At 36.5% G+C, this 23,699-nt stretch overlaps 1 protein-coding gene and 1 non-coding gene across 4 annotated transcripts in view; one reads left to right on the top strand and one right to left on the bottom strand.

Annotated features, from left to right (window-relative positions):
• Positions 1–23,699, bottom strand: part of XRN1 (5'-3' exoribonuclease 1) — a 164,586-nt gene that overhangs the window by 27,621 nt on the left and 113,266 nt on the right. The window contains exons 31-33 of one of the 3 annotated variants that reach the window (XM_037037720.1): positions 20,389–20,596; positions 19,289–19,384; positions 4,925–5,033 (exon numbers count right to left, since the gene is read on the bottom strand). In XM_037037720.1, the coding sequence (XP_036893615.1) occupies positions 4,925–5,033; positions 19,289–19,384; positions 20,389–20,596 (413 nt within the window). The remainder of the gene's footprint in view (positions 1–4,924; positions 5,034–19,288; positions 19,385–20,388; positions 20,597–23,699) is intronic. The other 2 variants (XM_037037721.1, XR_005065238.1) reach the window with 2 other exon arrangements.
• Positions 1,786–1,904, top strand: LOC118980992 (U5 spliceosomal RNA). Its single transcript, XR_005065245.1, has one exon. It is a non-coding gene; the product is annotated as a U5 spliceosomal RNA (small nuclear RNA).

Below are 23,699 nucleotides of genomic sequence, written 5' to 3'. Positions count from 1 at the left end.
CAACAGCATAAAAAAGACCCACGCAGAAATGAAGGTTACATTAAGTGAAATAAAGAAAAATCTATAGGGAACCAACAGTGGAGGGGAAGAAGCTGAGATTCAAATTAATGATTTGGATCATAAGGAAGAAAAAAGCATTCAATCAGAACAGCAAGAAGAAAAATGAATTAAAAAAAAACAACAAGGATAGTCTAAGGAGCCTCTGGGACATCTCCATATGAACCAACATCTGAATCATAAGTATGCCAGAAGAAAAGGAACAGCAAGAAACTGAACACTTATTCAAAAAAAATGAAAGAAAATTCCCCAGTTTGGCAAAGGAAATAGACATACAAGTCCAAAAAGCACAGAGTTCCAAACAAGTGAGACCCAAAGAGGACTACACTAAGACACATCATAATTAAAATGCCAAAGGTTAAAGATAAAGAGAGAATCTTAAAAGGAGCAAGAGAAAAGAAGAGAGTTATCTACAAAGGAGTTCCAATAAGACAGTCAGCTGATTTCTCGAAAGAAAGTTTGTAGGCAAGAAGGGACTGGCAAGAAGTATTCAAAGTGATGAAAAACAAGGACCTACAACCTAGATCACTCTATCCAGCAAAGTTATCATTTAGACTGGGAAGGCAGACAATGTACTTCACAGACAAGGTAAAGCTAAAGGAGTTCATCATCACTAAGCCATTATTATGTGAAATGTTAAAGGGACTTATTTAAGAAAAAGAAGAAGATCAAAACTATGACCATTAAAATAGCAACAAATTGACAACTATGAACAACTGAATCTGAGAAACAAATTAAGCAAACAACTAGAAGAGGAACAGAATCATAGACACAGAGATCATTTGGAGTATTATTAGCTGGGAGAAGAAAGGGGGAGAATAGGGGAAAAGGTGCAGGGATTAAGAAGCATAAATTGGTAGGTACAAAATAGACAGAGGGTGTTAAAAACAGTATAGGAAATGAAGTGAAGGAACTTGTATGCATGGACTTGCTAGAGGGAATGGGGGTACTGGGTGGAGAGGGACAAAGGGGGAAAAATTGGGACAACTATTAATAGCATAATCAATAAATTATATTTAAAAAAATAGACATTAATCTATATTTAACTTAAAATATAAAAGAAATGGACTATGACACAAAATCATAGTCTAGCCCTGACTGGTCTTAGTTAGCTGGGTGTCATCCCATGAAGCAAAAGGTCGCTAGTTTGAGTCCCCCTCAGGGCACATGCCTTGGTTGGGGATTCCGTCCCCAGTCAGTGCGCATACAAGAGGCAACCAATCAATGTTTCTCTCTCAAATCAATGTCTCTCTTCCCCTTTGTCCCTCCCTTGCCCTCTCTCTAAACATAAATAGTCTTAATAAAATATATAGTCTATCAAACTGAACCAAAATCATACAGCTACATTAAATTTTAAAAAAATCACTTTTTAGAAAAACATTTTAAGTTATTTTTAATACAAGTCCTATATAAATGCATAAAAAGCATACATATACATATACACATATAATCAGAATCAAGACTATGTAGTTGATGCTTCCTCTGCCAAAAATCTCTTCGGCTAGCTTTCTGCATAGCTTATGACATTCCACTCCTCATTTATTTGGGTTTCTGTTCAAATATTATGTCCTCAAATAGGCATTCCTTGACCACTTATTTAAAATAGACATCTATCATTCTACCCTCCTAATCTTTATTTTTCATCATAGCATTTATCATTACTGCATAATCATGGAATATACTGTTTCTTTGGTTATGATCAGATTCCACTTTAGAATGTAAAAACTTATACTCTGGTTTCTCTTCAGATTGTACAAATCTTTTACCTTTTACTAAAGATTTCCATGGAGAGGAACAACTCTTGAATTTTTACCCAATTTTTTGTGGCCTTCCACAAAAAATAGACATACAAGGCTTATTAGAAAAAAAAGTAAAACCTGTCTGCTTGTTCATTCATGCATTCCCAGCAACTCACACATAATCACTCAGATGTAGCAGTTGAATAAATAAATAAATAAATAACAAGTCACATTTTAAACATAAAGAGCAATTTGCTGCAGTTTGGAAATACTTTGATCAAGAGATGAGAAAAAGTAAGTGCAAGACAAAGATTCTCATTTCTGCATTTCCTGTGCCTGGAACAGAGTAGATACTACTGAGAAAAGGAAAAGAGTAAAAATACACAAACTTGGTAAGGGAATATTATTAACAAAATATCTATACTTATTTTTTTAACAAAAATCTGTAACATATTTGGATTAATATAACTAGCAAGTGTTTATGCATGCAAAATGTAACTGGATTACTTTAAATAAAATCATGAGAAGTAGTTTTAGTGTGAAGGCATCAGCAAAAATGTCAGAGCAAGGATCTCTAAAAACTCTCTCCTCCATAAAAGACATGAGTGAATGGACATAATTTACCAAAATCCAAATTTTCAGAACGACGGAAGTTAATCAAAGGCTTGCAGCAATCAGGGAATATTTATGCAAGAAAAAAGACAAGATCTCATTTAGAAGACTGGACTCTGTGGCATTTTTACCTGCTCTAATCCCATTTCTCAGTCTCCAGCTCCACGTAGCCTTCAAAAATAACAGCTAGCATTTTTGGCAAAAAACCACAGAGAGATTAGAAAAAGGTTGGAGCTCTTTCAAAGTGTTGTACCCAACAGTCTATGGTATCAGTATTTCCATGACATCAAAATCAAAGATATCATAAGAAAAGAAAATTAAAAATATCCCTTATGAATACAGATACAAAAATTTTCAAGGAAACCATACAATCATCTCAATAGACACAGAAAAAGCATTTGATAAAATCTAACATCCCTCCAAGAAAAACAAAGAACTCCCTAGGAATAGAAGGGAACTTCCTCCAATAACAAAGGCATCTACCAAAACTCCATGGTTAACACTACACTTACTGCTGAAAGACTGAACATTATCCCTGAGATCAAGACAAGATAAGAATGTTCACTCTCATCACTTCTAATAATATCGTACTGGTGGTTCTGGGCACGGCAGTTAGGTAAGAAAAAGGAAAGCACTCAGACTGTACAGGAAAAAGTAAAACTGTATTTGCAAAGGCCACAAAAAATCAGGGCTAATAAACAACTTCTAAAAGATGGAAGGATATGAGATCAATATACAAAAGTCAGTTTTATTTCTATATCAAAGGGAATAATAAAAAATAAGAGTTTTATTGACAATAATAGTAAAAAAAACCCTTAGAAATAAATTTAACAAAACTGAAAGCTACAATACATCATTAAAATAAATTAAAGAAGACCTAAATAAATGCAAAGACATTTTTTGTTCATGGATAGAAAGACTTACTATTGTTAAAAACACAGTGCCACCCGATGTGATCTACAGATTCAACACAATCTCTATAAAAATTCCAGCTGCCACTTTTGCAGAAATAGACAAGCTGATCCTAAAATTCATATGAAAATGCAAGGGACCAGAAGAGACAAACAATCTGGAAAAAAAAGTTAGAAGATTCAAACCCCCCAATTTCAAAACTAAAACAAATATTCAGTAATTAAGATGGTGTGTTGTTACCATAAAGATAGCATATAAATCAATGCAATGGAATTGAGGTCAAATAATCCCATATATCTGTGCTTAATAGATTTCTGACAAGGGTACCAAGACAATTCACTGGGGGAAAGAACAAATTTTTTAGGAAATGGTGCTGGGACAACTGGATATCCAAAAGAATGAATACAGACCCCTACCTCATGCCATATACAAATACTCAAAAATAGGGAGGAAAAAACCCCTCAGTGTAAGGGCTAAAACTATAAAACTCTTGAAAAAAAACACAAAACAAAACATGTATAAATCATTATGACCTTGGATTAGGCAACAGTTTCTTAGTTATGACACCTAAAGCACAAGCAACCAAAACAAAAACAAACAGAAAATATCAGATGAGCCTGTAGAATACAGTGTATGCAAAGAATCCTTACAAATTGAGAATAAAAAGACAAATAACTCAATTTTAAATGAGCAAATAATTTGAACACATATTCCCCCAGATATACGAATAGCCAATAAGCACATGAAAAGATGTTTAACATTATTAGTCGCTGATAAATTTTAAGTGAAAAGCAAAAGGAAGCTCCACTCCGTAGCCACTAGGATGGTTATAATGAAAAACACGGGCAAAACCAACTGTTACAGAGGATGTGGAAAAGGTAGACACGTATACATTGCTGGTAGAAATGTCAAATGGAACAACTACTTTGGAGAACAGTTTATAGTCCCACAAAAAGTTAAACATAGAGTTAACACTCGACTCACTAATTCCACTCATTCATATATGCCCAGAGAACTGCAAAAATATGTTCACACAAAAACTTGTACACAGATATTCGCAGCAGCATTGTTCATTATAACCCCAAAGTGGAAATTTCACAAATGTCCATCAATAGATGAATGGTAAACAAAATGCAGTACCTGTACAATGCAGTATTATTTAGCCATTAATCAGAATAAAGTACTGAAACATGCAACAATATATAACATGGAAGAACCTTGAAAATATTAGGCCAATTGAAAAAAGCCAGGTATAACGGGACACTATTTTATAATTCCATTTCTATGAAATGTCCAGAATAAGCCAATTCACAGAGGCAGAAAGTAAACTGACAGTTTCCAGGTGTGGGGGGAGCAACTGCTCACAGATATGATATTTCTGGGGGTCATGAAAATATTTTCAATTTAGATAGTGGCACTGGTTGTATAACTTGCGAAAATACAAAAAAAACCAAACAAACAAACCCCAAAACAAACAAACACTGATTGCATGCTTTAAAATAAGCAATTTTGTTCTGTGAATTATAATTCAGTAAAGTCATTAATTAAAAAAAATTAAAAGAAGCAGTTAACACCACAGGTATACTTTTTACCTTAAAACTTACATTTTCTGTGAGGCTCATGTTTTCTTTGCTGATATTTAATACTGTTGTCATTTAGGCTGGCTTTATGATGTTGAGTTACTTGACTTATTTCTTGAGGTAAAATTGCACCCTGAAAGTTAAAATTCTTATAAATGATTTAAATAAACCCTTAATATTATAACTACTTCTTTTCTTCAATGTTTAATAATTACCATTTTTATTAAAATTACATAGCTTACTAGAGAAATATTAAGGAATGAAGGAAAGTACAGAGAATTTTAAAAACCACTCAAATTCCACCACTCAGATATAAACATTATTAACATAGGTCATGGGGGAAGATGGCGGAAGAGTAGGACAAGAGGATTCCGCTTCCCGCCACACATGGGAGAAAATCCTGGCCAATGTGCAGAGGAACACAGCCGATAGCCAACAGTACCCCAGCACATAGGAAAATAGGAGTCCAGAAATTGCAACAGACACTGAAAGGCCAGACGGTAAGAAGAGGGCTGCAGGTCAATAAGGTCCGAGGGACCAGCGCAGAGAGGCTGAAGTCTCCACCGGGTGCCAGGGCCCAGGCCAGGTCTGCCTCAGACTCTTTGGGAGCCGAGGGCTGGCAGCAAGGCCCTTGGGAGAGAGCTGGGCCATCAGCTCCCTCCCTACCGGCCCGGAGCAGTTTGAAAAATACTGGGAGAGACCTGTTTGCTTGAGGTGTCAGAGAGAGGAATCAGCAGCAGGAGGCAAACATGGGGGCCTTGATCACTAGTAGAGTCTGTGGTTGAGGGCTTGGGAGAATTGACTGTTGCCCTTGAGTTCCCCCGTAGCACTGGGAAAGGTTCCCATACAGGCCCTTGGGCCCAGGGAAGCCTGGCTGGGCATGTGCGCCTGCACCCCAGCCCAGGGTGGTGGGGGAGGTGGGGGTGACTCCCGGGGAAAGAGTGCTCTAAAAAGGACCTGGATTCCCTCCATGAGGAGCTGGGGAGAGGTGCTGGTCTGGATCTTGGGAGAGTGCTAGTGAGACTGGCTGAGTATACCAAGAAGGGAGAAAGGCCACACCAAGGGCCCCTCAGCCTGATGCAGCCAGTGAGACCAGAAAAACCGGTTTGGCCAGCTGGAAACCAACAAGAGGTGTTTTTTTTAAAAAGTAATCTTTTATTTTTTCAACTTTATTATTGTTTTACCTTTCAATACTTTTTCCCTCTCTTTCCTTCTTTCTTGTTTTATACCTTCTTCCTTTCTTTCCAAACTTACCACTTTCTCCTCCCTTCTGCTACCTTTCTTTTTGTTTTTATTTCCCCCCCACAAGTGAGACAAACGACTTGCAACTGTGAAAAGACCAGAGTTGGACCCAAAGAGGGGGCACCCCAATAGTAGAGATAGAGAAACAAATCTCACTTTGCTATTGCAGAGAAACTACAAGTTACTGCATTTGTATTATTATATTCTCATTATTCTTACATCTTTTATTTTCACTGTATCTTTGTATTCTTCCTCTTCTGTATAGTCTTCTTTGCCTTGGCTGGTTATATTGCATCATTTGACAGGTTTCCCCTGTTCTCTCATTCATAGTCTATTGCTAATTTACTGTCCTTTACTTCACCTCTGCTCCATCAACACACTATTGAAGGTCCAATACTCCCTATTCTTGGTATCTTATAGATTCTGTCATATGATTGTTGCTCTAATATAATTGTAAATAATAGCTATTCCATACTATTGTAAATACTACACAATACCCCTCCCAGATCTTAGCCCACGTCATTGTTTCCTGAACTACAATACTGTAGAGTGTTTAACTCTACTGTCTCTCACACTACACCTATTTACTATCCCTTACTCTCACGTCACCTCAGAATCTGACCTCCCTCAACCTCACTGCTTTCTAGATCCAACTCACAAACCTTCCCTCCCCAACAAGAACCTTATCATCTTTCCATTGTTTCTAAAAAGTGGCTAGTTGGGTTGAAGATTACAATTATCACTATACATACCCATAGGATCTCCTATCTCTTCACTACCGGCTACTACTGTAAATATCATAGAATACTCTCCTACTGTCATAAACCATTTTGCCTTCCCCTCCAACTGATCACACACACAAAAAGAGTAAATGGAAGCGGTGAACACCAGGATACTCACTGGAAGAGGAAACCCAACTACAAAGGAACCATCAACAGATAACAACAGAAGAAGGTGGAGAGAGTGGAAACCACATAAACCTCAATCCAGGACCTATCTGGAAATATAACTAAACAGCAGAGAAAGTACCCAGTGCAAACAACTGAACAACAGCAAAAGAGAATCCTCAAAACCCTGTATACACAGAAGAACTAGCTTCAACACAACCCGCCCTCACCAGCACAACTAATTAAAACTGGTGGTGGACAGAGTGACCATCAGTTCAGCAGCTGGTGGGAAGGACCCACCAAAGAAAGACCCCCAAACAACCAAAACCCAAGACAAACTCAGAGCCAATGTAAAGGACAGCCCAAGACCAGTGAGCTGGAGAGATCAAGAAGACTACACCACTGAATCTCACATGTACGATACCACAGAAGTTCACACCATAAACCCAGGAAGCCAGAAAAAATCAATATAAGAAGATGAAGCTAACAAGAAGAGTCTCACAAACAATGGGAAGACAAAGAAACAATCCCCAAATGACAGGAAAGCATGAAGCCCCAGAAAGAATGTTGATGCAATAGAGGCAAGACATCTATCAGATATTGAAGTCAAAGCACTGGTTATCAGGACGTTCAAAGAGCTCACAATGAGCTACCAGAAACTACAGGGGAGATAAAACAAACTCACTGCAAACTATATCAACATGGAAAAGGAAACAGAAACTATCAGCAAGGGACAAGAGGAAATGAAGAATACATTTTCTTTTTTTTTTTAATACAATTTCTGAATTGAAGAACACAGTGGAAGGAAGTAAAACCAGGATCAATGAAGCACAAGATCAGATCAGCGAGTTGGAGAACAAAGTAGAAAAAAACACCTACAAACAGCAATCAAAGGAAAAGAGGCTCAGAAAGAATGAAGAGGGATTAAGAGAAATGCAAGACAATATGAAATGCAATAATATCTGAGTAATAGGGATACCAGAAGGAGAGGAAGAAGGACAAGGGATAGAAAATCTATTTGAAAAAGTAATGAGGGAAAACTTCCCTAATTTGATGAAAGAGAAAAATCACACAAAACCAGGAATCACAGAGAGTCTCAATCAAGAGGAACCCAAAGAGGCCCACTTCCAAGACACATCATCATTAAAATGGCAAAATTCCAAGACAGAGAGAGAATCTTAAAGGCAGCAAGGGAGAAAAAGGAAGTAACATACAAAGGAGCCCCAATAAGGTTAGCTACTGACTTCTCAATGGAAATGCTCCCAGCAAGAAGAAAATGGCAAGAAATATTCCAAGTAATGAGAACCAGAGGCCTGCAACCAAGGCTACTTTACCCAGCAAGGTTCTCAATCAATATACAAGGCCAAATAAAGAGCTCCCAAGACAAAAAGAACTCTAAAAGAATATGTCTCCACCAAAGCAGCTCTGCAAGAAATACTAAAAGGACTGCTTTCAAAAAAGGAAGGAAAAGAGACAGAGAGAAACACAAGTATAAAAATGACAATAAATAAGGACCTATCAATAATAACCTTAAAGGTAAATGGCCCTGGCTGGTGTGGCTCAGTGGATTGAGCACTGTCCTGCGAACCACACAATCAGGGTTCGATTCCCAGTCAGGGCACATTCCTGGGTTGCAGGCCAGTTCCCAGCAGGGGATGCATGAAAAACAACCATACACTGACATTTCTCTCCCTCTCTCCTTCTCATCCCCTCTAAAGATAAGTAAAATTAATTAAAAAAAGAAATCACCAAAATTTATTTCAAAAAACAATAACCTTAAAGGTAAATGGATTCAATGCTCCAATCAAAAGACACAGAACAGCTCACTAGATAAGAAAGCATGACCCACACATATGCTACCTACAAGAGACTCACCTCAGGATAAAAGACCTACACAGACTTAAAGTAAAAGGCTTGAAACAATTTTTTCCAAGCAAATGGCCAGGAAAAAAAGCTAGGGTAGCAATACTCATACCGGACAAAACAGACTTCAAAAAAAGGGCCATAAAAAGAGACCCAGAAGGTCACTTCATAATACTCAGAAGAATCCACCAAGAAGACATAAACATTGTAAATATATATGCATCCAACACAGGAGCACCCAAATATATAAAGAAAATCTTAGAGGATTTCAAAAAAATATTGACAGCAACACAATTATAGTAGGGGATTTTAACACCCCACTGTCAAAAATGGACAGATCTTCCAAACAAAATATCAACAAAGATATTGTGGCACTGAACAATGCCCTAGATGAAATGAACTTAATTGATATCTATAGAGAGCCCTTCATCCCCCAAAAGCTAAATACACATTCTTTTCAAATGCACATGGAACATTTTCAAAGATAGACCACATGACAGTACACAATGAGCCTCAACAAATTTAAGAAAATTGAAATCATACCAAGCATTTTCTCCGACCACAAGGGACTGAAACTGGAAACCAGCTCCAAGGGAAAAATCCCAAAACACTCAATCTTGGAGATTAAATAGCATGCTATTAAACAATAAATGGGTCAAGAATTAAATTAGGGAAAAAATCAAAAAGTTTCTGGAAACAAATGAAAATGAAGTCGCAACAACCCAAAACTTATGGGACACAGCAAAGGCAGTACTGAGAGGGAAGTTCATAGCAATGCAGGACTACCTAAAAAAGATGGAAACACTTCAAACAAACAACCTAACCCGACGCCTGCAAGAACTCGAGGAACAACAACAAAGACAGCCCAGAGCAAGTAGGAGGAAGAAAAGAACCAAGATCAGAGCACAATTAAATGACATAGAGACTAAAAGCACAACTGTAAGGATCAATGAATACAGGAGCTAGTTTTTTGAAAAGATAAACAAAATCAACAAGCCTTTAAGTAGGCTCATCAAGAAAAGAAGAGAGAGGACACAAATAAACACAATCAGAAATGAAAGAGGAGAGATTACAACTGATACCACAGAAATATGAAGGACTATAAGAAATTACTATGAAGAAGTATATGCCAAGAAATTTAAAAACCTAGGTGAATTGGACAAATTTCTACAAAAATATAATCTTCCAAAACTCAATGAAGAAGAAGCAGCAAGCCTGAATAGCCCAATAACAGCAAATGAAATTGAAGCAGTAAATAAAAATCTTCAGACACAAAAAAAGCCCTGGACCAGATGGTTTCAGAGGAGAATTCTACAAAGCATTTACGTAAGAGTCAACTCCTATCCTTCACAGACTATTCCAAAAAATCCAAAAGGATGGAAGACTCCCAAACTCTTTTGTATGAAGCCAGCATCATCCTAATTCCAAACCCAGATGAAGACATAACAAGGAAAGAAAACTTCAGGCCAATATTGCTGATGAACATAGACTCTAGAATCCTCAACAAAATATTAGCAAATCGCATCCAACAATACATTAAAAAGATCATACACCATGATCAAGTGGGATTCATCCCAGGGATGCAAGGATAGTTCAATATTCGCAAATCAGTAAATGTAATACACCAGATAAACAAAAGCAAAGACAAAAACCACATGGTCATATCAATAGATGCGGAAAAAGCTTTTGATAAGGTACAACACCCATTTATGATAAAGGTACTCAGCAAAGTGGAAATAGAGGGAGCAGTCCTCAATATAATAAAGGCCATAAATGAAAGACCTACAGCCAACATCATACTCAATGGACAAAAACTAAAAGCTTTCCATTAAGATCAGGAACAAGACAAGGCTGTCCACATTCACCACTTCTATTCAATATAGTATTGGAAGTTCTAGCCACAGCAATCAGACAAGAAAAGGAAATAAAAGGCATCCAAATTGGAAAGGAGGAAACAAAACTGTCATTGTTTGTAGATGACATGATAGTGTACATGGAAAATCCTATAGACTCTACCCAATAAATGAGTTGGGTAGAGTAATAAATCAATTTGGCAAAACAGCAGATTACAAAGTCAATATCCAGAAATCAAAGGCATTTTTTGTATACCGACAATAAAACAGAAGCAGAAATTAAGAAAAAAATCCCATTCGATATAGCAAAAAATAAATAAATAAAATACCTAGGAATAAACCTAACTGAAAAGGTGAAAGACCTACATGCAGAAAACTACACAACACTGAAGAAAGAAATCAAGGAAAACATAAACAAATGGAAACATATACCATGTTCATGGATTGGAATAATCAACATCATCAAAATGTCTATACTACCCAAAGCAATTTACAGATTCAAAGCAATACCTATTAAAGTACCAATGGCATACTCCACAGACACAGAACAAGCACTTCAAAAATTTATATGGAACCATAAATGACCCCGAATAGCAGCTACAATTTTGAGAAAGAAGAACAAAGTAGGAGGGATCACAATACCTGATATCAAACTGTATTACAAGGCCACTGTAATCAAAACAGCCTGGTACTGGAATAAAAACAGGCACACAGACCAATGGAATAGAACAGAGAGCCCAGAAATGAACCCAAGTCTCTAAGTCAATTAATATTTGACAAAGGAGGCAGTAACATAAAATGGACAAAAATAGCCTCTTCAACAAATGGTGTTGGGAGAACTGGACAGCTATGTGCAAAAAAATGAAACTCGAGCACCAATTTATACCATACACCAAAATAAATTCAAGGTGGATAAAAGATTTAAATATAAGCCATGACACCATTAAAGTCCTAGAGAAGAACTTTGGCAAGAAAATCTCAGCTATTTCACGTAGCAACATTTTTAGTGATATGTACCCTAGAGAAAGGGGCATAAAGGAAAAAAGAAATAAATGTGATCTCACCGAAATTAAAAGCTTTTGCATGGCTAAAGAAAACAGCATTAAAATAAAAAGAGAACCAACTATATGGGAAAACATATTTGCCAATGATACTCAGACAAGGGTTTAATCTGCAAAATATACAAAGAACTTACACAACTCCACTCTAAGAAGACAAGCAACCCAATTAAAAAGTGGGCAAAGGGCCATGGCTCGTGTAGCTCAGTGGATTGAGTGCGGGCCTAGGGACCAAAGGATTGTGGTTCAATTCCCAGTCAGGGCACAAGCCTGGGCTGCAGGCCAGTTCACGGCAGGGGACTTACGAGAGGCAACCGTACATTGATATTTCTCTCCCTCTCTCCTTCCCTTCCCCTCTAAAGATAAATAAAGAAAATCTTTAAAAAAAAAGTGGGCAAAGGACTTGAACAGACATTTCTCCAAGGAGGTTACAGAAGATCCAGAGACACATGAAAAGATGCTCAACATTGCTAGCTATCAGAGAGACGCAAATTAAAACCACAATGAGATACCACTGTACACTGGTCAGAATGGCCATCACAAAAGTAACAAACAAATGTTGGAGAGGTTGTGGAGAAAAGGGGACCCTAATCCATTGTTGGTGGAATTGCAGACTGGTACAACCATTATTGAAAACAGTATGGAATTTTCTCAGAAAACTAAAAATGGACCTGCCTTTTGACCCAGCAATTCCACTGCTAGGATTATATCCTAAGAACCCTTAAACACCAATCCAAAAGAACCTATGCACCCCAATGTTCATAGCAGCACAATTTACAATAGCCAAGAGTTGGAAGCAACCTAGGTGCCCATCAGTAAATGAACTGATAAAAAAACTATGGTACATATACACAATGGAATTCTAAGCAGCAGAAAGAAAGAAGGAGCTCCTACCCTTTGTAGCAGGATGGATGGAACTGGAAAGCATTAGGCTGAGTGAAATAAGCCAGGTGTTGAATGACAAATACCATATGATCTCACCTTTAACAGGAAGCTAAACAACAAAACAAAGAAGCAAGCAAAATATAACCAAAGACACTCAAATACAGAACAGGGAGACAGTGACCAGAGGGGAGAGGGGAGGGAATTTCAGGGGGAAAAGGGAAGGATTTACAGTAACTGGTATAAAAGACACATGGACAACAACTAAGGGGGGGTGGAAATGGGAGAGAGGTGGGTAGCACTGGGGGGGTGGTGGGATGGGATGGGAATAAAAGACAGAAAAATGTACTTGAACAACAATTACATTAAAAAACCACATTATTAATATAATGATCATCACTATAGATGTTGCTCTATACATTACTTATGTATCACGTTGCAAGATACATAGAAAACTAACATTTTATAAGAATGCTACTTTTAATAGGAAAAATTAAATCTATTTTGCTTGAAGTTAAGACAGAAACTAAAGAAATGACTAAACTTTTGGTAAATGTTTCTTTACAACAGAATTAACAGCCTCTAAAGATACCCCTAGCCCTGACTAATGTGGCTCAGTGGGTTGGACATCCTCTTGCAATCCGAAGGGTCACCAGTTCTGTTCTCAGTCAGGACACACACCTGGGTTGTGGGCCAGGAAGTGTGCGAGAGGCAACCAATTGATGTTTCTCTTTCACAATGATGTTTCTTTTACACTATGCCCCTGTCTCATAAACAAACAAACAAAAAAATTTTTTTAAATAAAAAAAAATTCCTCTAGTTTGTTTAAAAATATTCCTATCTCTGGCAAAGGTGGGATAGGAAATGAAAGGTAAGGGATGGATATCTGTGGGTCCATTATACTATTCTCTTGTCTTCATTATTTAAAAAATTTCTATGAAAAACATTCTTGAAAATTTATAATTTGTGCCTCTGATATGAAAGCCAAGGATATTAACCCTTCTTCACCCCTTCCTACAAGACCTGATTTTTTATTGGGCTGGCCAAAAAGTTCGCTCAGTTGGCTCTAGTAGTGCTTAGTCATCTTTAACTTCAGTTGAAACAATTTTGACAGACTGTGTTGTGACAGCTGTTAATATAAGCATGCATTTTTTAAAAACTTATCAAAATTGATAAATTTTGATGTAGCCACTTAATATTGAAGATGGAAGAAAATAAGCAACATTTTTGGCATATTATGCCTTATTATTTCAAGAAGGGTAAAAATGCAACTGAAACACAAAAAAAGAATTGTGCAATGTATGGAGAAGGTCCTGTGACTGATCAGACGTGTCAAAAGTGGTTTGCAAAGTTTTGTGCTAGGGATTTCTCACTGGACAATGCTTCATGGTTGAGTAGACCAACTGAAATTGAGAGGAATCAGGTCAAGACATTAACTGAGAACAACCAATGTTATACCACAGGAGATAGCCAACATACTCAAAATATCCAGATCAGTAAAGTTACTGGTGAAATGAAAAATGTGTCTTTTACGGAAAAAATGAAATGGACTTTTTGGCCAACCTAGTATTAACTAATATCTATAGAATATCAAGGTTTTCAAATGACTGAAGACTATGACCAGATAGCAAAGCTAACTATAAAGCTACAGCAACCAAGGCAGTACAGGGATGCACAGAATTTGCAAAATGGCATGAATAAGTTTTGTCTTAAGATTGTACCATATTCCTTTGTTTTTTGAGAGGGAGAGGAGGCCTGAAGGCAACAAGATATAGATAACTTTCCACAGCTGAAGCAGAAGAGGAAGCAAAAGCCGATGTTCAATACAAATTTATTATATCACAGTTTTGTTTTTGGTGAGCCCTATTTATTTTCTTCTGAGCACAAATAATGAACACTGGGCACAAAGGCCTATATCATATCCTAGTTGGCAGTGGGCATGCTCAAAAACAGCTGTGACATGCACCAGAGTGCCAAGGAAGGCCCAATGAGCTCATATGCATAGAAATCCTGGGTTCTTCAGTCTTTAAGAGTCAAAAGGGCCCAGGGATTCCTATTTGTACAGCACAATGCTTGTGGGGTTTGGGGCTACAGCAGTACAGTATGGGATATTTTGACCCTAAGGAAGGGGATTAGAACAATGGATTGGTACGAACATATACTGTGTTAGTGTCCATTATGTGCCCAGCATGGTTAAGACACACTTTGCATTCATTATCTCAATATCATTATAACAATGCTATAATTATAAAAATGCTATGGCAGACTTTGATTCTATTATACAGATGACTAAACTGAGGCTCAAAGTGAGAAAGCAATTTGGTTATAGAACTAAATAATAGGAGAACTGATATTTGAGTTCTAACTTAAAACCTAAGTTCACAGTAAATTTCAGAGGAAAAGTGTGCCATAACTCTAATTAGCCCTGACGAGCATGGTTAAGTTGCTTGAGTGCCATCCTGCAAAGTGAAAGGTTGCAGATTCAATTCTGAGTCAGGGCATATGCCTGGGCTGCAGGCCTAGTACTTGGGGAGAGGCAACTGGATTGATGATTCTTTCACACACTGAGGTTTCTCTCCCTCTCTTTTCTTCCTCCCTTCCTGCTCTCTAAAATTAAACAAAATCTTAAGAAAAAAAAGAAATAAAGAAAGCATTCTAGTTTTGAGTATAGTTTCTTGGGTTGTTGTATCTACATTAAGCTATTTGTGTTAGTCACGTTTTCATATTTTGCCAATGAAAGACTTGAATTTTTTTAAAAGACTTTTTTCAAGGGCAGTTTTGGGTTCATAATAAAGTTGCCCGCTGCCCTCACACATGCACAACCCCCCCATTATCCACATCCCTTATGGGATGGGTATATTGATTACAATTGAACCTATATTGACACATCACTGTCACCCAAAGTCCACAGTTTACATTGGGTTTATCTTGGTGTTTTACATTCTGTGGGTTGGGACAAATGTATAATGACATGTATCCATCATTACAGTGGGGAAGAAAAGGCAGCTCTGTAATAAATCTAAATCTAACCTCACAGGGGGACCTGATCATGAATTCCTAACCTTCCTGGGCAGGTCAGGTGGGTAGGATGCTTCAGGCCTGTACCCACCCTAATAAAAGGTTTATCTTTGCCTTAAGCTAAGCCCTGTCCATTGTTTTCCTGCAACTAGGTTAACACACTTTTGAAAAGCCTCTTTTTCAGACCTCCGGAAAGGTAATCACCATTGAGAGAGCACAAAATCTTGTTATCCTGTAACCCAAACATTGTCATTTCTCTGTCTTGCTTTCTCCCTTGTTCCTATAATCTTATGTTCCCTCTTTAGTGCCAAATAGAAAAGAAACTTCAAACTGTCACTCTAGGGAACATGTGAGATCTTGTTTCCTGGCATATTATCCTTTGGCTCCAATAAACTCATAAAAATTCTTCACAGGTTTGGACGTTTCTTTTACGTCGACAACAGTGTCACAGAGCATTTTTCAGTACCCTAAAAATCTTCTGTACTCTACCTGTTCATCCCTTGATTTCTCCCTAACCCCTGGCAACCACTGATATTTTTACTGCCTCCAGTTTTTGTCTCTTCCAGAAGCTGAATTTTTTTTTATCGTGTTGAATTTTCTAGAATTTGTTCATCGGATAAATATCAAGTTGTCCTTTAATGCCGCATGGACATGAGTGTTGTTATGTGGTGGCTCATAATTCTTGGAACATGAGATAAAACACTGGAGCACACTGATATAAACCAATATAAATAATGAAATAGCATCCAATAACAGGAGATGCATGCAGAATGTTCTGAGAAAATACTCATGTCTTGAGATCCCTCAAGGAAATAGTTGGTAACACGATTAGAACACCCTGGCTGAGACTAAGGGGAATTTTAGTAGTAAAAGAGGTACAGACGGCATCCTGAATAGAAGGAACAGGAAGTATAGATAAGCTGAAATGAGATTCATCTGTTTATGGGAAAGGAAAAGTAAAAAGTCAATTTGACTGGTACAGACTATTTTACCAAAAACTTGGGCATGCTTTATATGAGAATCAGGTAGGGTTAGCTTATAAAAGGACTAACTGTTAGTTTGAGTTGAGGCTGAATTTCAGTAGTACTTAAACAAGGAGCCCTATACATTCTAAGTATTTGAATAACACTATTTTAGGGCTGGAAAAGACCTCCACTATGATCTAAGTCCACAAACTTAATTTTACACATAAGAAGCTCAGGAAAATTAAATTTGCTCGATTTGAGTCACAAAACCTAACTTCCTCATTCTGAGTTTAATGCCAGGTTTACCATACCACACTGCCTCGGGCATAGACTGAGGTCAAACCCGGGAGTTTATTTATTAGGATCTCTGCTCAATTACACCACAGGGCCAAGACAGATGAAAGGATCTTTAGAAAAGATTGATCAGGCAGTACTATGTAAGAAAAATTCACAAAGAAAAATAATAAAAAGATAGGAGATGCCCACAGAAGGTTAATCTAGGCCTGGGATGACTGACTACGTATAACCGAAGACACTGAGAAGGCCTGAATGGTTTGTGGTCTCATTGAAAAGAACTACTAGGGGAGAGTAACATTTTTAATTACATGCTTTTCTGTTATAAGCCTGGGGAAGATGCTAGTTTTACAAATAAAGAGAAGAGAAGAGGCCACAGGTGAAGTAAATTCTGTGATATGTTGAGGGGATGGTGGGTATCCATCTATACTGTCTTCTGGATAGTTGGAGACATTGGGTTAGGTCTTGATTGAGAGGTCTGATTCAGACAGATTGAATGGTAATTAGAAGAGAAGAAAGAGCCAAAGGCACAAGTCAAGAAGCAACAGGGCAAAGGGAAAAGAAAACTGTTCTGGAGTTTTGGGGGACAGTCCCAGTGAAAGGCTGGAAGAACAGAGGTTAATAAGAAACTTAATAGGAAAGGAAACAGGAAACTCAGGGAATATTTCCTTTAGAGCAAAAGTCCTTGAAAAATTGCCTACACTGATGGCCTCTAGCTTCTCTCCTCCCCTTTTCTCTTCAACCCTTCCCAATCAGTATTTCTCTCCTATCAGTCTACCGAAACTGCTCCTGTCAAGGTTCCTCGTGACGTTTATGTGCTAAGCTCTATGAATAATTCTCAGTTTTCATCTTAAATGATCCAAGAGCAACATCTGACACATGGATCCTGTATGACATCCATTCTTCACTTGGCATTTAGACACCACCCTTTCCTGGTTTTCTTTCTGTTTCACTGGCTGCCCCTTCTCAGTCTTCTTTGTCAGTTTCACCTAGTCGCTCTAACTCTTTAAGGATGTTGTCCTCTAAGGCTAATTTATTGGACCTCTTCTCTGTCTACAGCTACTTCCTTGGATATAGATAATTGAGAACGGTTACACAGATACACACATACACATGCATATATATAGATGATGGCTCCCCAAATTCTCTCTCCAGCTTGGACACCCTCCATGAGCTTCAGACTCAATGGCCAACTCTACATTTGCACTTAAATGTTTAATATACATCTCAAACTCATTATGTCCAAAGCTGAACTCTTAATCTTCTCCTACAAATCTACTGACCCACAATCCTCCCCATTGTAGTTTATAGTCACTCTATCCTTTTAGTTACTCAAACCTCAAGAGTCACATCTTTTAATCCATTATGTCTCTTTTACCCCATACCTAATTCATCATCAGCTGGCAATCCCTCCAAATATGTCTAGCATTTGACTACTTCTCACAGGTTACTATTACCCTGGTCTAAGTCCATATGGCAGGCACTGAATAAATATGCGTTGAATGAATGAACGAATGAAAACAAAGCACTCCTGAAGACGGAGTGGTTAGCGGTACCAAATACATTAAAGGAAGAAAAGAGGTTTTGAAAATCTGGACATGGGTTATATTTAGTTAGAAACAATTTATGGATGTTCTAAGGAAAACTTATAATAGTATATTGGCAGACGAGACCTAGGGATTTTAATACTCTCACTTTTTACTATCATCCCCATTGTTATTTTCCCCTAACTCTGATAATGCCACCATCAGCGGAGGATTTTAGAATAAATGAGGCCTTCATGGTGCAGATTGCTGATTTATAAACTTGAAAGAACATCCCTTCTTGACCTAAGCTAAGAAAATAGGCCAGTAACATGCAAAAAAGGTATAGGAATTCATAGGAATTCAATTCTTTTCTTCATCTTTGACTTTTTTTTGATCTGAGTCTACTTTCTTAGCAGAATTTCTTTCCTCTTCTTTATCAAGGAATATGAATTGGCTCATTCATCTTTAAGACAATTAACTGCCAGCATAAAACTACACATTCAAGTGGAAACAAATAAGTTAATGAGTGCCATTAAAGCCTTTTTGCAATTTAAATATAGTTATTATGATTTTGTAAACAACTGAAAAAATCCAAAACCAATTTAACAAATTGTTTATATTCCCATTCACTGGTCCAAAACATTTTTATATGCAGCTGAATAGAAGTATACAAATTCATAATCAAAACTGTTGTTTCTACTTTATGAGATTTCAGGAGAAAATTAATCATTGCATACCTAAAAAAATATATAAAAGTAAACATTTAAAAGTGAAATGTCCATCAAAAAAGGTGTACTAACCTTCTCTTGCAAAGCTGGCTGAAAGTGTTGAACCTTCCCAGACCCCTGTAAAGACTGCCAAATGTTGCAAAATTCATCATCATCTTTAGTAGTTACCTGCAAAGCACAAGAAATTTCTTAAGAAAGTGAAACATGAAAAAATAAAGAGTATTATTAAAAATGAAATAATTTATTCATTAAAACTATTTAGCATGAGAGAAGATATCTGACTTTCATTATCTGAAATCTCAATTCCTACAGTGATCATAGGAATAAAATGGCTTCCTTCATATTTGATTGATTGGTTCTATTGAAAAGTATTTAATGTATAACAAATGCTGTGAAAGATTATATTGAATCAATATATCACCACCAACACGTTCTTTTTCTCTTTCAATGTACTGACATACTATCTCATTTAAACTAACATCTAACAAACTTATTTGAAAATTTTTATCTTACACAAAAGTAATATAATAGATTACAAATCAGCTATTACTGATGGAGAACTGATTTTGTGCAAGTTAAAACTATGCAAAAATATGCAAAAAAATCTAACAGTAGTTACGTATGACATTCTAGAGGATTTTTGCTTCTGGTTCCTTTGTTATTATCTACTTATCTGTGTTTTCTAATTACTTATAATAAGTATGTATTATCTGGATTAAAGATTTGTGGTCATAATATTAAATATAGGTATGTGTCTCAACAATTCAGTTTTTGTCCCCAGGACAATGAATAAAGGGAATTACACATGAATTACATGGTGGGAACTTGAAACTTATTTTTGATGAACATGACATAGTCATCTCCCTTTCAAATTTGTGTCATTTTTATAGCAGATATCATAGAATATTTCCATTATATAAGAAAATTTAATGTTAGTTTGAAAGTAGATATACAAAGAGAAAAAGGCATTTTCAAGATTATTTTAAAAATAAATTTCTTCTGTAACATAACTGTAATTTTACAACATAGGTAGAATGCTAGCCCACTAGTTTAAAACAAATCTGGAATTTACTTAAACCAAAACTTTAAAAAAATTAAGTCAAATTAAGTTTCTATTTACAGTGTACCTGTGATTTGTAAAGGAGGTAGAGAGAAATTAAAGACAGTCTTACTTGTGAGGGAACAAAAATTGACTGAGGGGAATGGTTCAGGACTCCCAAGTGCCCAGACGAAACTGATGGGTTTGAGCTACAGTGATTCACAGCTGGCTGTGGTTTCACAATGGCTGTCAGCTTCTGACTTCCACTTACAGAGCGACTCCCATGAGAAAGGTTCACCAAGGCACTTGTTGGCAGTCGATAACCCCTACCAGGTGAGCACCTAAAAGTAAAAAGTCCCATCACATTCGGAGTGAAATGATACTGAATACACTAAGACAACGAATCAAGTAATTCTGGGGTGGACAGTGTGTAATTCGAATCAGTAAGTATTGATTCAATTCACTAGAACAACCTTGAAATCATAGACAAATCTCAGTTTATAAGATGATGCATTTCTGAAGAGTTTCCATACAGACTATCAGTGATACTAAGTGGGAAAAAACCTAGTCTAGAGGTATAGTTTTATGTGTAAAAGTGTGTATGTGTGTTAGTTTGCCCTCAGAAGACCTATAACGTAACAGCTGAGAATGATTAAGTTTATGAATTGAATGTCAAATTTCTTAAAATGCTGGTGGTTTGTACAGTCTGGGTTAGGAAATTGCAGAAGCTGTCCAAGTGTGGTGCCATTCTCGGCACGGCTCGACCTCCGCAACAAGGCAAATGCCAGCTTTTGTCACATTTGTCTCCTGATCAGTTGTAAAGTCCAGCCCCTCTTCATTCTCATCCTCCCATCTTGAAGTCCTAGACTTAGAAAGGTTTAAGAGAGAAATATTGGTAATCTCCTTCCTTCCTGACCATGATAAAAGTGTTAAAGATTAAAATAAGCCTTCTTTTATTAAAACTTTTCAACTCTATCACCTGTTATTTTCTAAAATAATTTTATTATACTGCAAGGTTATGAAATAGTACATTTATTTCAGAAGAACTCACTGTAAAATGTGTAGGAAATGGTTTTGTGAGAACTGTACTTGAAGATTCTGCACTATATAAATGAATATACAGCAGGCAGGTAATCTTTGACACAATTTTTTATCAGTCAAAAAAATGCACTGCCTCTACCTAGGAGGGGGAAAAAAGACTGAGAAAAAAGTTAATATCATAAAAGTAAAAAGTCCCATTACATTCGGAGTGAAATGATATCATAAAAATATGATATCATTTTTAATATCATAAAAATAAAATTTCAAAATTATTGAGACAATGTTATTCACAACCAAACATTTTTAATGAAAAATAAAATAAGATATGGGATGCAGAATCTATTGCTACACTTGAAGAGTGAAAACAGTAGTCTTTGTACTACTGTAGTGACAGAAACATTCAAATTGCAAAACAATAATAATAACATTCCAAAGGTGATTACTTGGTATAAGAACTGATAACTGTGATTTCATGCAAAGAGGCTAGCGAGTCTCTATTTTGATTTTTTTAATTTTAATACCCACAAATCAGAACAGAGGAGAAAAATACAAACTAAGCTAAATTTAGTTTAGTTTTCCCATCACATTTTAGAAAGGAGAAAGGAAGAACAGAAAACATTTTATTTAATCAACACGATCACCGTTTATCTTCATTATAAATGAGGAAATTGAGGGTCAGAATGCCTTTAACAAATGTACCCAAGGTAACACAAAGGTTAAGCAAGAAATCCTACATTTTCTAATATTCCACGGTAACTCTCATTCTATATCTTTCCCTGGAACTTTAAACTTTCTTTCTATTAGTGTCCCCCCCAAATAGATGTGAATGTCTGAACTATGTTGAATTAAAAACAAATAGGAGAAGAAAACTGGAAAAACCACAAATATATAGAGATTAAACAACATGCTACTGAATGACTACTAGATCAAAGAAAAATAAAAATCAATCAAAAGATACCTACAGACAAACAAAAACGACGACACACACACCAAAAGTTTTAGGATGCACCAGAGCTATACTGAGAAAGAAGTTTAAGGTATCACAGTTGTGCCTCAAGAAACAAGAAAAATCTCAAATAAACAATCTAACATTACACCTTAAAGAACTAGAATAAGAAGGACAAATTAAGCCCAAAGTCAATAGACAATAGAAAAAAATTAATAAAACAAAGAGCTAGTTCTTTGAAGAAAAATAAAATCAACAAACCTCTGGCTAGACTCAATAAGAATGAAAAGACTCAAATAAATAAAGTCAGAAGCAAAAGAACTTACAACAAATATGAAAGAAATACAAGTATACAGTGAAGACTATATGACACCAAATTCAAAAGAAAGAAAGAAAGAAAGAAGAAAGAAAGAAAGAAAAAATCAAAAGAAAAATTCTTAGAAATATATAAATCTTAGACTGGATCATGAAGAACTTAAAAACCTAAACAGACCAATTATTAGCAAGGACATTAAAACAGTAATCAAAAACCTCCCCCCAAATGAAAATCCAGAACCAGAAGGCTTCACCAATAAATTTTACCAAACACTCAAAGAAGATTTAATACCTATCCTCCTCAAATTGCTCTAAAATATTGAAGAGAGAGAATATTTCCTAACTCATTTTATGAGGTAAACATTACCCAGATACCAAAACCAGGGAAGGGCAACACAAAAAAAGAAAGTTATAGGCCAATAACTCTGACGCAAACATAAATACAAAACAAACAGACAAAAAACCAAAACCAAGCAAATTAAATGCAACAATTCATTTAAAGGATAATGCCTCACAACCAAGTGGTGTTCATCTTGAAGACTCAGGCTAGCTCAGCACGTGCAACTGAAACACTGTGATACACATTAACAAGAGAGAAACCACAACCATAGCAATAGATGCATAAAAAGCATCTGACAAGATACAACATCCATGTATAATTAAAACACTCAATAAAATGAACACTGAAAGCAAGTACCACAACATAATAAAGGTCACAGAAGACAAACCCATGGCAAATATTGTACTTAATGGTGAAAACAAAAACTGAAAGCCTTTCCTCTAAGATCAGGGACAAAATAAGGATGGCCACTTTCACCACCGTTTCTCGAATTAGTGCTGCAAGTCCCAGCCCGAGCAATTAGGCGAGAGGAAGAAGTAAAAGGCATGCAAATTGGGAATGAAGAAGTAAAACTTCTTCATTTTGCAGATGACCTGATTCTATATAGAGAAAACCCTAAAGACTCCAGTCAAAGACTACTAGAAACAAGAAACAAATACAGTAAAGTTGCAGGATACAAAGTCAATATACAAAAATCCACTGTGTTCCAATATACTAACGAGACAGCAAAAAAAATGTTAAAACCTCAAAAAACAAACAACAATCATATATCCACAACTGTACCACCACCACCAACAAAAAA

Source organism: Sturnira hondurensis, unplaced genomic scaffold (assembly GCF_014824575.4).
Source record: "Sturnira hondurensis isolate 20B ecotype Veracruz unplaced genomic scaffold, ASM1482457v3 Scaffold0023357, whole genome shotgun sequence".
Lineage (NCBI taxonomy): Eukaryota > Metazoa > Chordata > Mammalia > Chiroptera > Phyllostomidae > Sturnira > Sturnira hondurensis.
This window is presented reverse-complemented; position numbering and strand designations above follow the sequence as displayed.